At 38.4% G+C, this 14512-nt stretch overlaps 6 protein-coding genes across 6 annotated transcripts; all 6 read left to right on the plus strand.

Annotated features, from left to right (window-relative positions):
* Positions 1–512: 512 nt before the first annotated feature.
* Positions 513–1442, plus strand: LOC115062130 (olfactory receptor 10G4-like). The gene has a single exon (XM_029530750.1). It carries the CDS (start codon positions 513–515, stop codon positions 1440–1442), a length of 930 nt encoding a protein of 309 aa, XP_029386610.1.
* A 1308-nt stretch (positions 1443–2750) lies between these two features.
* LOC115062156 (olfactory receptor 10G4-like) lies at positions 2751–3680 on the plus strand. Its single transcript, XM_029530781.1, has one exon. The coding sequence runs from the start codon at positions 2751–2753 to the stop codon at positions 3678–3680; it is 930 nt and encodes a 309-aa protein (XP_029386641.1).
* A 1308-nt stretch (positions 3681–4988) lies between these two features.
* On the plus strand, positions 4989–5918 carry LOC115062195 (olfactory receptor 52D1-like). Its single transcript, XM_029530827.1, has one exon. It carries the CDS (start codon positions 4989–4991, stop codon positions 5916–5918), a length of 930 nt encoding a protein of 309 aa, XP_029386687.1.
* A 3649-nt stretch (positions 5919–9567) lies between these two features.
* On the plus strand, positions 9568–10193 carry LOC115062201 (olfactory receptor 52E8-like). Its single transcript, XM_029530832.1, is given in 2 exon segments — positions 9568–9733; positions 9736–10193. Coding segments are annotated over 2 exon segments (624 nt in total).
* An 864-nt stretch (positions 10194–11057) lies between these two features.
* On the plus strand, positions 11058–11987 carry LOC115062202 (olfactory receptor 52D1-like). Its single transcript, XM_029530833.1, has one exon. The coding sequence runs from the start codon at positions 11058–11060 to the stop codon at positions 11985–11987; it is 930 nt and encodes a 309-aa protein (XP_029386693.1).
* A 1305-nt stretch (positions 11988–13292) lies between these two features.
* On the plus strand, positions 13293–14222 carry LOC115062260 (olfactory receptor 52D1-like). Its single transcript, XM_029530888.1, is given in 1 exon segment — positions 13293–14222. A coding segment is annotated over 1 exon segment (930 nt).
* The last annotated feature ends 290 nt before the right edge of the window (positions 14223–14512 follow it).

A 14512-nucleotide genomic window follows, 5' to 3' on the forward strand; every position in this document is an offset into this window, starting at 1 on the left:
CGTAAGGGTTCAGATCTGACAGTGCAGGACCTGTCTGATTTGTTAATCCAGACTGTCAACTAAAAAGGAAAACATGAACTGAGGAAACAGATGAAGTGAGAAGTTTGGTAGAATGCAGGTTCAAGAGACATATTATTTACTCCTTATATGTTTAACCTCAGACAGGAGACTGGCAGTGTGTAACAATGATGGGTCACTTGGTCAGATGCTATCAAGTGTCTGAAGAAGACTACAACGGTTGTTGCCAAATGTAATGACAATTATTACAGTTACACAAACAAAGTCTATGTGTGTCTATCTACATACACAACAAGAAAAAGTTCATTTCACCTTCACTGGATGAACAAACACTCTTATTCCCATGTGTCTCCCTGTTGTTGTTAGATGGTATAGAGAGAGGGCAGACCCTGTAGGGATGGAACTCCAGCTCTTTAAGCCATCTGTCCTGTCACTGAGGCACTGACACAGGGGAAGTAGGATTTGAAGTGAGGTGTCTGATCTGTTCGTTAATCATGGAAAATGTTTCTTTTGTAAGAATCTTCACCCTGTCTGGGTTAAATGAGACGCTTAATTACCGAGTAGCACTCTTCTCTTTGACGTTATTATATTACTGTGCTATTTTGTTCTTCAATGTCTCTCTCATCATTATTATTGCGTTAGATGAAAACCTTCATGAACCTATGTACATCTTATTGTGCAGTTTTTGTGTTAATGGACTTTATGGAACCACAGGTTTCTACCCCAAATTCCTGCTAGATCTGCTGTCACCTTCTCCAGAAATCGTCTATGAAGGATGCCTCTTCCAGGCTTTCATCATGTACTCCTTTGCTTGCTGTGATCTGTCCATTCTGGCAGTTATGGCCTATGACAGGTATCTGGCTATATGTCGCCCGCTGCACTACCACTCTCAGATGTCTAAGAGGAGGCTTTCTCAGCTGGTATGTTTCTCCTGGTTAACTCCTCTCTGTATTTTCTCCATCAATGTTTTTCTAACATCCAGACTCAAGTTATGTAGTTCAAACATGCAGAAAATATTTTGTGTGAACTGGGTAATTGTTAAACTTTCTTGCTCTGAAGCTGACACCTTTTCAAACAACATAGTTGCCTATATTACAATTGTTATCTATGTTTCTCATGGCTTTTTCATAATTTGGACTTACATGCACATTGTTAAAACTGCTGTCAGGTCGGAGAATGTCAGGGTGAAGTTTATGCAGACCTGTGTGCCTCATTTAATTTCTTTGATTACATTCCTTGTTACAATAGTTTTTGATTTGATGTACATGCGATTTGGCTCCAGAGATTTACCTCAAAACCTTCAAAACTTCATCTCGATCGAATTTCTGCTCATTCCTCCTCTGATGAATCCTCTAATATATGGATTTAAACTGAGCAAAATACGGCAAAAGATTCTATATTTGGTTCATGTTGGGAAAAAGTGACCTCCTTTTTCAAGTAACACAAAATTATTAATTTGATTACATGTTTTCTGAAAATTTCTAGAAAAAAACGGGACCTTGTCTCTGAGGATTCTGGTGTGTTTGCTCTAAGACATAATGTGTGTTTTGAAAATCTCTTCAGGTCAGTCATGTTTGTTCTATTTGAAGAACTTATTTGATTTTCTGATATGCAACTTGTTGAAAATAATAACTATCTGTGTCTGTATGTCACGCTGCCTTATGCAAACTAATATGTTCTTATAAATCTTACACTTAAATTCATCTTCTGAATTGACAATAGTGTGAGGGACTTGGAAAACCAGACTTTTGGACTGGAGCTTTTGGTTGCCACAAAAAAACATTAAGGTGGATGGCATTACTGAGATGTTCGATGGAAATGTCACTTTTTACAATAAATTTGCTCCCAATGTTTGACCTATGAAAAAGCTCTGTGTCAAATCATTCCTTTTCACTACATAGATGGGAAAATGTGGTATAGTATAACAATGACAGTTGCAGATGAAAATATTTCAACCAATATTGTACACTGTATTTGTCATTTGAAATATATGGACTGCTGAGACTCAAGTTGTGTTATTTGGGCTCAACACCAAACACATATGTTCAAGAGGGGAAGTATGTGAAGTACAGTGGAGGGAGTGTCGGAGAGGAAAACCTGAAAACATGATGATAGAAATATTTGAGCCCTTTGTCGCTTTCTTTGAACAGTTTCTACACCGTTTATAGTCCAGCTGTGATAAAGTCATATGATGGGACATGATGCAGAAAGGCAGTGAGCCGTAAGGGTTCAGATCTGACAGTGCAGGACCTGTCTGATTTGTTAATCCAGACTGTCAACTAAAAAGGAAAACATGAACTGAGGAAACAGATGAAGTGAGAAGTTTGGTAGAATGCAGGTTCAAGAGACATATTATTTACTCCTTATATGTTTAACCTCAGACAGGAGACTGGCAGTGTGTAACAATGATGGGTCACTTGGTCAGATGCTATCAAGTGTCTGAAGAAGACTACAACGGTTGTTGCCAAATGTAATGACAATTATTACAGTTACACAAACAAAGTCTATGTGTGTCTATCTACATACACAACAAGAAAAAGTTCATTTCACCTTCACTGGATGAACAAACACTCTTATTCCCATGTGTCTCCCTGTTGTTGTTAGATGGTATAGAGAGAGGGCAGACCCTGTAGGGATGGAACTCCAGCTCTTTAAGCCATCTGTCCTGTCACTGAGGCACTGACACAGGGGAAGTAGGATTTGAAGTGAGGTGTCTGATCTGTTCGTTAATCATGGAAAATGTTTCTTTTGTAAGAATCTTCACCCTGTCTGGGTTAAATGAGACGCTTAATTACCGAGTAGCACTCTTCTCTTTGACGTTATTATATTACTGTGCTATTTTGTTCTTCAATGTCTCTCTCATCATTATTATTGCGTTAGATGAAAACCTTCATGAACCTATGTACATCTTATTGTGCAGTTTTTGTGTTAATGGACTTTATGGAACCACAGGTTTCTACCCCAAATTCCTGCTAGATCTGCTGTCACCTTCTCCAGAAATCGTCTATGAAGGATGCCTCTTCCAGGCTTTCATCATGTACTCCTTTGCTTCCTGTGATCTGTCCATTCTGGCAGTTATGGCCTATGACAGGTATCTGGCTATATGTCGCCCGCTGCACTACCACTCTCAGATGTCTAAGAGGAGGCTTTCTCAGCTGGTATGTTTCTCCTGGTTAACTCCTCTCTGTATTTTCTCCATCAATGTTTTTCTAACATCCAGACTCAAGTTATGTAGTTCAAACATGCAGAAAATATTTTGTGTGAACTGGGTAATTGTTAAACTTTCTTGCTCTGAAGCTGACACCTTTTCAAACAACATAGTTGCCTATATTACAATTGTTATCTATGTTTCTCATGGCTTTTTCATAATTTGGACTTACATGCACATTGTTAAAACTGCTGTCAGGTCGGAGAATGTCAGGGTGAAGTTTATGCAGACCTGTGTGCCTCATTTAATTTCTTTGATTACATTCCTTGTTACAATAGTTTTTGATTTGATGTACATGCGATTTGGCTCCAGAGATTTACCTCAAAACCTTCAAAACTTCATCTCGATCGAATTTCTGCTCATTCCTCCTCTGATGAATCCTCTAATATATGGATTTAAACTGAGCAAAATACGGCAAAAGATTCTATATTTGGTTCATGTTGGGAAAAAGTGACCTCCTTTTTCAAGTAACACAAAATTATTAATTTGATTACATGTTTTCTGAAAATTTCTAGAAAAAAACGGGACCTTGTCTCTGAGGATTCTGGTGTGTTTGCTCTAAGACATAATGTGTGTTTTGAAAATCTCTTCAGGTCAGTCATGTTTGTTCTATTTGAAGAACTTATTTGATTTTCTGATATGCAACTTGTTGAAAATAATAACTATCTGTGTCTGTATGTCACGCTGCCTTATGCAAACTAATATGTTCTTATAAATCTTACACTTAAATTCATCTTCTGAATTGACAATAGTGTGAGGGACTTGGAAAACCAGACTTTTGGACTGGAGCTTTTGGTTGCCACAAAAAAACATTAAGGTGGATGGCATTACTGAGATGTTCGATGGAAATGTCACTTTTTACAATAAATTTGCTCCCAATGTTTGACCTATGAAAAAGCTCTGTGTCAAATCATTCCTTTTCACTACATAGATGGGAAAATGTGGTATAGTATAACAATGACAGTTGCAGATGAAAATATTTCAACCAATATTGTACACTGTATTTGTCATTTGAAATATATGGACTGCTGAGACTCAAGTTGTGTTATTTGGGCTCAACACCAAACACATATGTTCAAGAGGGGAAGTATGTGAAGTACAGTGGAGGGAGTGTCGGAGAGGAAAACCTGAAAACATGATGATAGAAATATTTGAGCCCTTTGTCGCTTTCTTTGAACAGTTTCTACACCGTTTATAGTCCAGCTGTGATAAAGTCATATGATGGGACATGATGCAGAAAGGCAGTGAGCCGTAAGGGTTCAGATCTGACAGTGCAGGACCTGTCTGATTTGTTAATCCAGACTGTCAACTAAAAAGGAAAACATGAACTGAGGAAACAGATGAAGTGAGAAGTTTGGTAGAATGCAGGTTCAAGAGACATATTATTTACTCCTTATATGTTTAACCTCAGACAGGAGACTGGCAGTGTGTAACAATGATGGGTCACTTGGTCAGATGCTATCAAGTGTCTGAAGAAGACTACAACGGTTGTTGCCAAATGTAATGACAATTATTACAGTTACACAAACAAAGTCTATGTGTGTCTATCTACATACACAACAAGAAAAAGTTCATTTCACCTTCACTGGATGAACAAACACTCTTATTCCCATGTGTCTCCCTGTTGTTGTTAGATGGTATAGAGAGAGGGCAGACCCTGTAGGGATGGAACTCCAGCTCTTTAAGCCATCTGTCCTGTCACTGAGGCACTGACACAGGGGAAGTAGGATTTGAAGTGAGGTGTCTGATCTGTTCGTTAATCATGGAAAATGTTTCTTTTGTAAGAATCTTCACCCTGTCCGGGTTAAATGAGACGCTTAATTACCGAGTAGCACTCTTCTCTTTGACGTTATTATATTACTGTGCTATTTTGTTCTTCAATGTCTCTCTCATCATTATTATTGCACTAGATGAAAACCTTCATGAACCTATGTACATCTTATTGTGCAGTGTTTGTGTTAATGGACTTTATGGAACCACAGGTTTCTACCCCAAATTCCTGCTAGATCTGCTGTCACCTTCTCCAGAAATCGTCTATGAAGGATGCCTCTTCCAGGCTTTCATCCTGTACTCCTTTGCTTGCTGTGATCTGTCCATTCTGGCAGTTATGGCCTATGACAGGTATCTGGCTATATGTCGCCCGCTGCACTACCACTCTCAGATGTCTAAGAGGAGGCTGTCTCAGCTGGTATGTTTCTCCTGGTTAACTCCTCTCTGTATCCTCTCCATCAATGTTTTTCTAACATCCAGACTCAAGTTATGTAGTTCAAACATGCAGAAAATATTTTGTGTGAACTGGGTAATTGTTAAACTTGCTTGCTCTGAAGCTGACACCTTTTCAAACAACATAGCTGCCTATATTACAATTGTTATCTATGTTTCTCATGGCTTTTTCATAATTTGGACTTACATGCACATTGTTAAAACTGCTGTCAGGTCGGAGAATGTCAGGGTGAAGTTTATGCAGACCTGTGTGCCTCATTTAATTTCTTTGATTACATTCCTTGTTACAATTCTGTTTTATTTTATGCACATGCGATTTGGCTCCAGAGATTTACCTCAAAACCTTCAAAACTTCATCGCGATTGAATTTCTGCTCATTCCTCCTCTGATGAATCCTCTAATATATGGATTTAAACTGAGCAAAATACGGCAAAAGATTCTATATTTGGTTCATGTTGGGAAAAAGTGACCTCCTTTTTCAAGTGACACAAAATTATTTATTTGTTAAAAAAAATTTCTGAAGATTTCAACTAATGTCAGGAGCTTGTCTCTGAGGACTCTGGTGTGTTTGCTCTGAGACATAATGTGTGTTTTGAAAATCTCTTCAGGTCAGTCATGTTTGTTCTATTTGAGGAACTTATTTGATTTTCTGGTATGCAACTTGTTGAAAATAATAACTATCTGTGTCTGTATGTCACGCTGCCTTATGCAAACTAATATGTTCTTATAAATCTCACACTTGAATAAATTGGTGGCCAAATGTCATAGGTCACCATAATTGCGCTAAACTGGTTTTTACTCATGCAAGTCTCGTTTTCACATACTTTCTTTTTGTTGTATTTGATGCGTTCATATGTGCTATCACTGTAATCCATGTGAAGCAGATTCACTCTGACACTTAGCTACTGTTCAGCACATTCTTTCCAGCATCTAGCTGGTACTTAATTTTAATAATCACCTTAATACCCTTCATAGGTCCCCATGAGCTGGAACAGAATAAGTGTGTGTAGAAAACTGGTCAACAGGCAGCTTTGACTGGCTTTATGATACAGTACACCAAGTACAGCAGAAGGAGTTTCTGTATGTGCAGACAAGATGTTGTGGCCTTTTTCTTGTGCAGATTAGTTGTAGTGGACAGAAAAGTTTTGCAATCAATTAAAATTTGAATTACAAACATTAATAAAGTGTACACAAAATAACTGTATAATATAATGCAGCCCATTAGAACACAAGATTAGAAATACCTGAACCGTTAACCTTCTGAGAAAGATTCAACTTATGAATATGCATTTTTATGTTGAACTATATTAATTCCTTTGAATGGCAAGTGTTTCCTGTTATTGAGTGAAACTACAGGATATTGAAAAGTTTCATGAAAAGTGTACTTGAAATTTAATAGCCTATTTTATGTTGATGTGAGCATTCAGTTTGTGGGATTACAAGTGTGTAGAAAAAACAATGAAAAATCAATTTTTATTGTATGTGTGTGCTCGTGCGTGCATGTGTGTGTGAGTGGGCGGATTTTTTAAGTGTTGACAGAGATGTGTGCATATATGCATCTAAAAATAAAACCACATTTTATTTTTTATTGCACCAATATAGGGGCATCACATTGCACCTGCCACTGCTGGATTTGATGAAAGGGCTGTACAAAGTGGGAGATTTTGATTGACTCAGTTTTGTGTGCAGGTCCTGTTGACAATGGACTTTATGGTTGTGAGATATTTTTTAGTTGGTTTGTAACGATGGGGCGGACTGAGTGATCATATTTTTTCACTAGTAAGATGAACGCCATGCGATGAGGGGGATGTTCTCCTTTGGGCAGTATTCTACTCTTTTAAGATAATGTGGTGCCCAAAGCATTGAGAGACCATATTTTAGAGGTGGCTGGATATAAAGCAGGTGTTTGACCGGAGCGAATGTAGGTGCTAACTAGGAGCTTCGGGCTACACCACTTTACAGTGTTAGTGTTTAAAGGCACTGAGCCTCAGCTCCATCACAGCAAATAAACTTTCATTACATGTATCAATATTACTAAAGCAGAGCTCTCAAGTTTGGAAGTGAGTTCAGAGTGAAATTCGGATTTGGTTGAGGTGGGGATGGAGGTCTGAGAAATGACGCATAAATTCATACAAATGAAAATATTTATTGAATTCAGCATTTTAGTGCACGTTTGTTTGTGTGTGTATGTTGTTTATTGTAAGTGTTTGTGGCTTGTTTTGAGGCCTTCAGCACGGGGGTTGGTGGCTCCCATTTCTCATAGGATCTTCTGTAGCGTAGTCGCGGGATATGAAAATCTCACCCGGATACAGCTACATACTATTTTTTGATTGGCTGTTCGGTAGATACGCTCTTTACTTGATTGGCTGGCGCGTGGTATGTCGCTTCCGAACTCCACCTGTTCCACTGTTACACAAAATTAGTGATCGAACTTCACCGTGGTCATTTCTCTGCGTGAGAAATCACTTGTGGAAATGCGTGTGTCTCACGCCAAATAGGTGAGACTTGAGAGCCCTGCTAAAGGAAGCAGAGGGATAACCAAACGGAGCCAGACATTCCATGATGTGTTAAAGACATGGAGTCAGAAAAGTCTGACAGAGAATGAACTCTCACGAAGGCACGTGCTTTGCTTCTTGGTCGAATTCCGCTGTTCCGTAGTCGTATGTCGGACTCACAAATGTAATTTTGAGGCAAACTTGTATAAATTCACGAAGCATACGAATTGCGGAATTTGCATTTACGAAATGTGTACGTTGAATTTTGAGACTGATCAGCCAATCAGGTTTGTTTGCTTTCAGCCAATCATATAGCGCCTTACATTTCTCCACACGTAAACCGTTGGCGACCGTCGTCGTTATGGCAACAGTAAACAACATGTTTGCAAAGGCGGCATGTAACATCCGGTCACTTAGTTTAGTTTGTTTGTGCCTTGATGTAACTTTGTTATGATTTGGCGCTATACAAATAAATCAGATTTGATTTAATGTTTACGCTAAGAATGGCGCTTCAACTAATTCAATGACATTGCATGATTTCCATGTATAGTCATAAATGTCACTGACAGGGTGAGGTTGATTAAGTCTCTCTATGCAATTGGCTGAAAGCAGACACACCTGATTGGCTGATGAATATGTCAGTCGGAAACATACATTTGATTGACAGCTTTATCAGCTAATGGTGACGTTGGTTGACCTGCGACGTCAGATCAGTCTCAAAATTCAACGCCCAGATTTCGCAACGGACATTCAGCAATTCGTATGCTCCGTCAATTTGTATTATAAGTGTGCCTCAAAATGACAATTGTGAAGTACGAAATACAGCATGTGCATTTGTGAGTCCGTAATACGACCAAGAAGCAAAGCACGTGCCTTCGTGACAGTTCATTCTCAGACTTTTCTGACTCCACGGAAAGACAGCAGAGGGAAGATGTCCTGCCATCCCCCTCTGAGTTTCCACTTTATGGATTAATGCTCCAAGTTTTTGCAGCGTCCGGCAGCAGTGTAGAAAAAGCCAGCTGACTGACATCTTTAAGCCTTTTTCAGATGACTGACAACAACATGAGAAGTTAAAGGTGAAGCTGTATTGAAAACTTGATTGCATTAATATACTTAATATGTGCACATAGACAGCAGGAGAGAAGAAATGAGATAAAGGTCAGATTTTTTTCCTCCACATTTCTTCCTGTGAGAAGAATTCCTCATCCCACTTTGTCATTGCGATACGCCAGATTGGCAGAAATACGGCCCTGGTCATTGTTTTACATTTCAATGTAAGATGAAACCCAAATATGGCAGTTTGAAGTCCCATTTTTACAGTTCCACTGGGTATTTTTGCCATGGCGGAGTATGAATACATCACGTAGACACACAATAGGATGGCCTAGTATTTCCTCGAGCAGCAGGTGGGAGGGAAAATAGGGAATATGAGGGAAAAGGGTTATTATCATAAAGATGGTCCAAATACATCTTTATATTATTTATCACGCATTAAAACAATATATATTATATTGCATATTTATGTTAGCTTCATTCATGGACACTTTGTCTGCCATCATGGGGTCACAAAAGCACATTTCAGTCATCAGTGTACAATCCAGATGGCCAACAATTCCCACCCACATGCACTCCTCAGCTTGTGCTGATTTCTCTTTTCTAGTTCTGATGGCCTATGACAGGTATGTGGCTATATGTCGACCCCTGATATACCACGCTCTGATGACTACGCAAAGAGTTTGTATTTTTGTGTTTTTTGGGTGGTTTGTTCCCTTTTACATGCTGTTCATGAGCACAATACAATAGCAAATCCAAGGTTATGTGGCTCCCACATACCAAAGATCTACTGTGTTAATTTGTTAATCTCTAATCTTGCTTGTTCTGCTTCTATTGCAAAATCGATTATTCCAGCTTTTAATTATACTTTTTACTTTTGCCATTTCCTGTTTGTTATTTGGTCTTATGTTTGCCTCATCAAAACGTGCCTTAGATCCGAAGAGAGTAGGAGTAAGTTTATGCAGACATGTTTACCACATCTCGTGTCTTTAATTGTTGTTGTTGCATGTTTGCTTTTTGATTTGTTGTACATGCGATTTGGCTCAAAACAATTATCACAAAATGTCCAGAATTTCATGGCAATAGTGTTTGTCTTGATTCCTCCTATCGTTAACCCCCTCATGTATGGATTCAAACTGAGGCAAATAAGAATCCGAATTCAAAAGTGTATTTGTAGTAAAAAGTCAGATTTTTGACCAAAGCCATGAGATATCAGCACAAAGAAAAACCATGAGGGTTTTCAAAGCAATGCCTCAGACGTTTAACCAGTTTCCTTTCAGGATAAGACAATGTGAGATTTATGCAAAAAACAACATTCAGAGTTGTATACTATATTTACCAAAGTCTGGTAAATATGATACATAATATATTCTAATATATATTTGATTTCAATATCTTTGTCATTGTGTCAACTATTTGGCTGGTAAATTTAGCTATTATGACAATAACTGTGGAAAAAATGTACTCATCTTTCTGCATGTGCAATTTGTGTATCAATGGGCCTGACAACAACAGGGTCATGGGACATGATGCAGAAAGTCAGTGAGCCGTAAGGGTTCAGATCTGACAGTGCAGGACCTGTCTGATTTGTTAATCCAGACTGTCAACTAAAAAGGAAAACATGAACTGAGGAAACAGATGAAGTGAGAAGTTTGGTAGAATGCAGGTTCAAGAGACATATTATTTACTCCTTATATGTTTAACCTCAGACAGGAGACTGGCAGTGTGTAACAATGATGGGTCACTTGGTCAAATGCTATCAAGTGTCTGAAGAAGACTACAACGGTTGTTGCCAAATGTAATGACAATTATTACAGTTACACAAACAAAGTCTATGTGTGTCTATCTACATACACAACAAGAAAAAGTTCATTTCACCTTCACTGGATGAACAAACACTCTTATTCCCATGTGTCTCCCTGTTGTTGTTAGATGGTATAGAGAGAGGGCAGACCCTGTAGGGATGGAACTCCAGCTCTTTAAGCCATCTGTCCTGTCACTGAGGCACTGACACAGGGGAAGTAGGATTTGAAGTGAGGTGTCTGATCTGTTCGTTAATCATGGAAAATGTTTCTTTTGTAAGAATCTTCACCCTGTCCGGGTTAAATGAGACGCTTAATTACAGAGTAGCACTCTTCTCTTTGACGTTATTATATTACTGTGCTATTTTGTTCTTCAATGTCTCTCTCATCATTATTATTGCGTTAGATGAAAACCTTCATGAACCTATGTACATCTTATTGTGTAGTTTTTGTGTTAATGGACTTTATGGAACCACAGGTTTCTACCCCAAATTCCTGCTAGATCTGCTGTCACCTTCTCCAGAAATCGTCTATGAAGGATGCCTCTTCCAGGCTTTCATCATGTACTCCTTTGCTTGCTGTGATCTGTCCATTCTGGCAGTTATGGCCTATGACAGGTATCTGGCTATATGTCGCCCGCTGCACTACCACTCTCAGATGTCTAAGAGGAGGCTGTCTCAGCTGGTATGTTTCTCCTGGTTAACTCCTCTCTGTATTTTCTCCATCAATGTTTTTCTGACATCCAGACTCAAGTTATGTAGTTCAAACATGCAGAAAATATTTTGTGTGAACTGGGTAATTGTTAAACTTGCTTGCTCTGAAGCTGACACCTTTTCAAACAACATAGCTGCCTATATTACAATTGTTATCTATTTCTCTCATGGCTTATTCATAATTTGGACTTACATGCACATTGTTAAAACTGCTGTCAGGTCGGAGAATGTCAGGGTGAAGTTTATGCAGACCTGTGTGCCTCATTTAATTTCTTTGATTACATTTATTGTTACCATACTTTTTGATTTGATGTACATGCGATTTGGCTCCAGAGATTTACCTCAAAACCTTCAAAACTTCATCTCGATCGAATTTCTGCTCATTCCTCCTCTGATGAATCCTCTAATATATGGATTTAAACTGAGCAAAATACGGCAAAAGATTCTATATTTGGTTCATGTTGGGAAAAAGTGACCTTCTTTTTCAAGCAACACAAAATTATTAATTTGATTACATGTTTTCTGAAAATTTCTAGAAAAAAACGGGACCTTGTCTCTGAGGATTCTGGTGTGTTTGCTCTAAGACATAATGTGTGTTTTGAAAATCTCTTCAGGTCAGTCATGTTTGTTCTATTTGAGGAACTTATTTGATTTTCTGATATGCAACTTGTTGAAAATAACTATCTGTGTCTGTATGTCACGCTGCCTTATGCAAACTAATATGTTCTTATAAATCTTACACTTAAATTCATCTTCTGAATTGACAATAGTGTGAGGGACTTGGAAAACCAGACTTTTGGACTGGAGCTTTTGGTTGCCACAAAAAAACATTAAGGTGGATGGCATTACTGAAATGTTCGATGGAAATGTCACTTTTTACAATACATTTGCTCCCAATGTTTGACCTATGAAAAAGCTCTGTGTCAAATCATTCCTTTTCACTACATAGATGGGAAAATGTGGTATAGTATAACAATGACAGTTGCAGATGAAAATATTTCAACCAATATTGTACACTGTATTTGTCATTTGAAATACATGGACTGCTGAGACTCAAGTTGTGTTATTTGGGCTCAACACCAAACACATATGTTCAAGAGGGGAAGTATGTGAAGTACAGTGGAGGGAGTGTCGGAGAGGAAAAACTGAAAACATGATGATAGAAATATTTGAGCCCTTTGTCGCTTTCTTTGAACAGTTTCTACACCGTTTATAGTCCAGCTGTGATAAAGTCATATGATGGGACATGATGCAGAAAGGCAGTGAGCCGTAATGGTTCAGATCTGACAGTGCAGGACCTGTCTGATTTGTTAATCCAGACTGTCAACTAAAAAGGAAAACATGAACTGAGGAAACAGATGAAGTGAGAAGTTTGGTAGAATGCAGGTTCAAGAGACATATTATTTACTCCTTATATGTTTAACCTCAGACAGGAGACTGGCAGTGTGTAACAATGATGGGTCACTTGGTCAGATGCTATCAAGTGACTGAAGAAGACTACAACGGTTGTTGCCAAATGTAATGACAATTATTACAGTTACACAAACAAAGTCTATGTGTGTCTATCTACATACACAACAAGAAAAAGTTCATTTCACCTTCACTGGATGAACAAACACTCTTATTCCCATGTGTCTCCCTGTTGTTGTTAGATGGTATAGAGAGAGGGCAGACCCTGTAGGGATGGAACTCCAGCTCTTTAAGCCATCTGTCCTGTCACTGAGGCACTGACACAGGGGAAGTAGGATTTGAAGTGAGGTGTCTGATCTGTTCGTTAATCATGGAAAATGTTTCTTTTGTAAGAATCTTCACCTTGTCCGGGTGAAATGAGACGCTTAATTACCGAGTAGCACTCTTCTCTTTGACGTTATTATATTACTGTGCTATTTTGTTCTTCAATGTCTCTCTCATCATTATTATTGCGTTAGATGAAAACCTTCATGAACCTATGTACATCTTATTGTGTAGTTTTTGTGTTAATGGACTTTATGGAACCACAGGTTTCTACCCCAAATTCCTGCTAGATCTGCTGTCACCTTCTCCAGAAATCGTCTATGAAGGATGCCTCTTCCAGGCTTTCATCATGTACTCCTTTGCTTGCTGTGATCTGTCCATTCTGGCAGTTATGGCCTATGACAGGTATCTGGCTATATGTCGCCCGCTGCACTACCACTCTCAGATGTCTAAGAGGAGGCTGTCTCAGCTGGTATGTTTCTCCTGGTTAACTCCTCTCTGTATTTTCTCCATCAATGTTTTTCTAACATCCAGACTCAAGTTATGTAGTTCAAACATGCAGAAAATATTTTGTGTGAACTGGGTAATTGTTAAACTTTCTTGCTCTGAAGCTGACACCTTTTCAAACAACATAGCTGCCTATATTACAATTGTTATCTATGTTTCTCATGGCTTTTTCATAATTTGGACTTACATGCACATTGTTAAAACTGCTGTCAGGTCGGAGAATGTCAGGGTGAAGTTTATGCAGACCTGTGTGCCTCATTTAATTTCTTTGATTACATTCCTTGTTACAATAGTTTTTGATTTGATGTACATGCGATTTGGCTCCAGAGATTTACCTCAAAACCTTCAAAACTTCATCTCGATCGAATTTCTGCTCATTCCTCCTCTGATGAATCCTCTAATATATGGATTTAAACTGAGCAAAATACGGCAAAAGATTCTATATTTGGTTCATGTTGGGAAAAAGTGACCTCCTTTTTCAAGTGACACAAAATTATTTATTTGTTAAAAAAAAATTTCTGAAGATTTCAACTAATGTCAGGAGCTTGTCTCTGAGGACTCTGGTGTGTTTGCTCTGAGACATAATGTGTGTTTTGAAAATCTCTTCAGGTCAGTCATGTTTGTTCTATTTGAGGAACTTATTTGATTTTCTGGTATGCAACTTGTTGAAAATAATAACTATCTGTGTCTGTATGTCACGCTGCCTTATGCAAACTAATATGTTCTTATAAATCTCACACTTGAATAAATTGGTGGCCA

This window comes from Echeneis naucrates, chromosome 21, assembly GCF_900963305.1.
Source record: "Echeneis naucrates chromosome 21, fEcheNa1.1, whole genome shotgun sequence".
Taxonomy (NCBI): Eukaryota; Metazoa; Chordata; class Actinopteri; order Carangiformes; family Echeneidae; genus Echeneis; species Echeneis naucrates.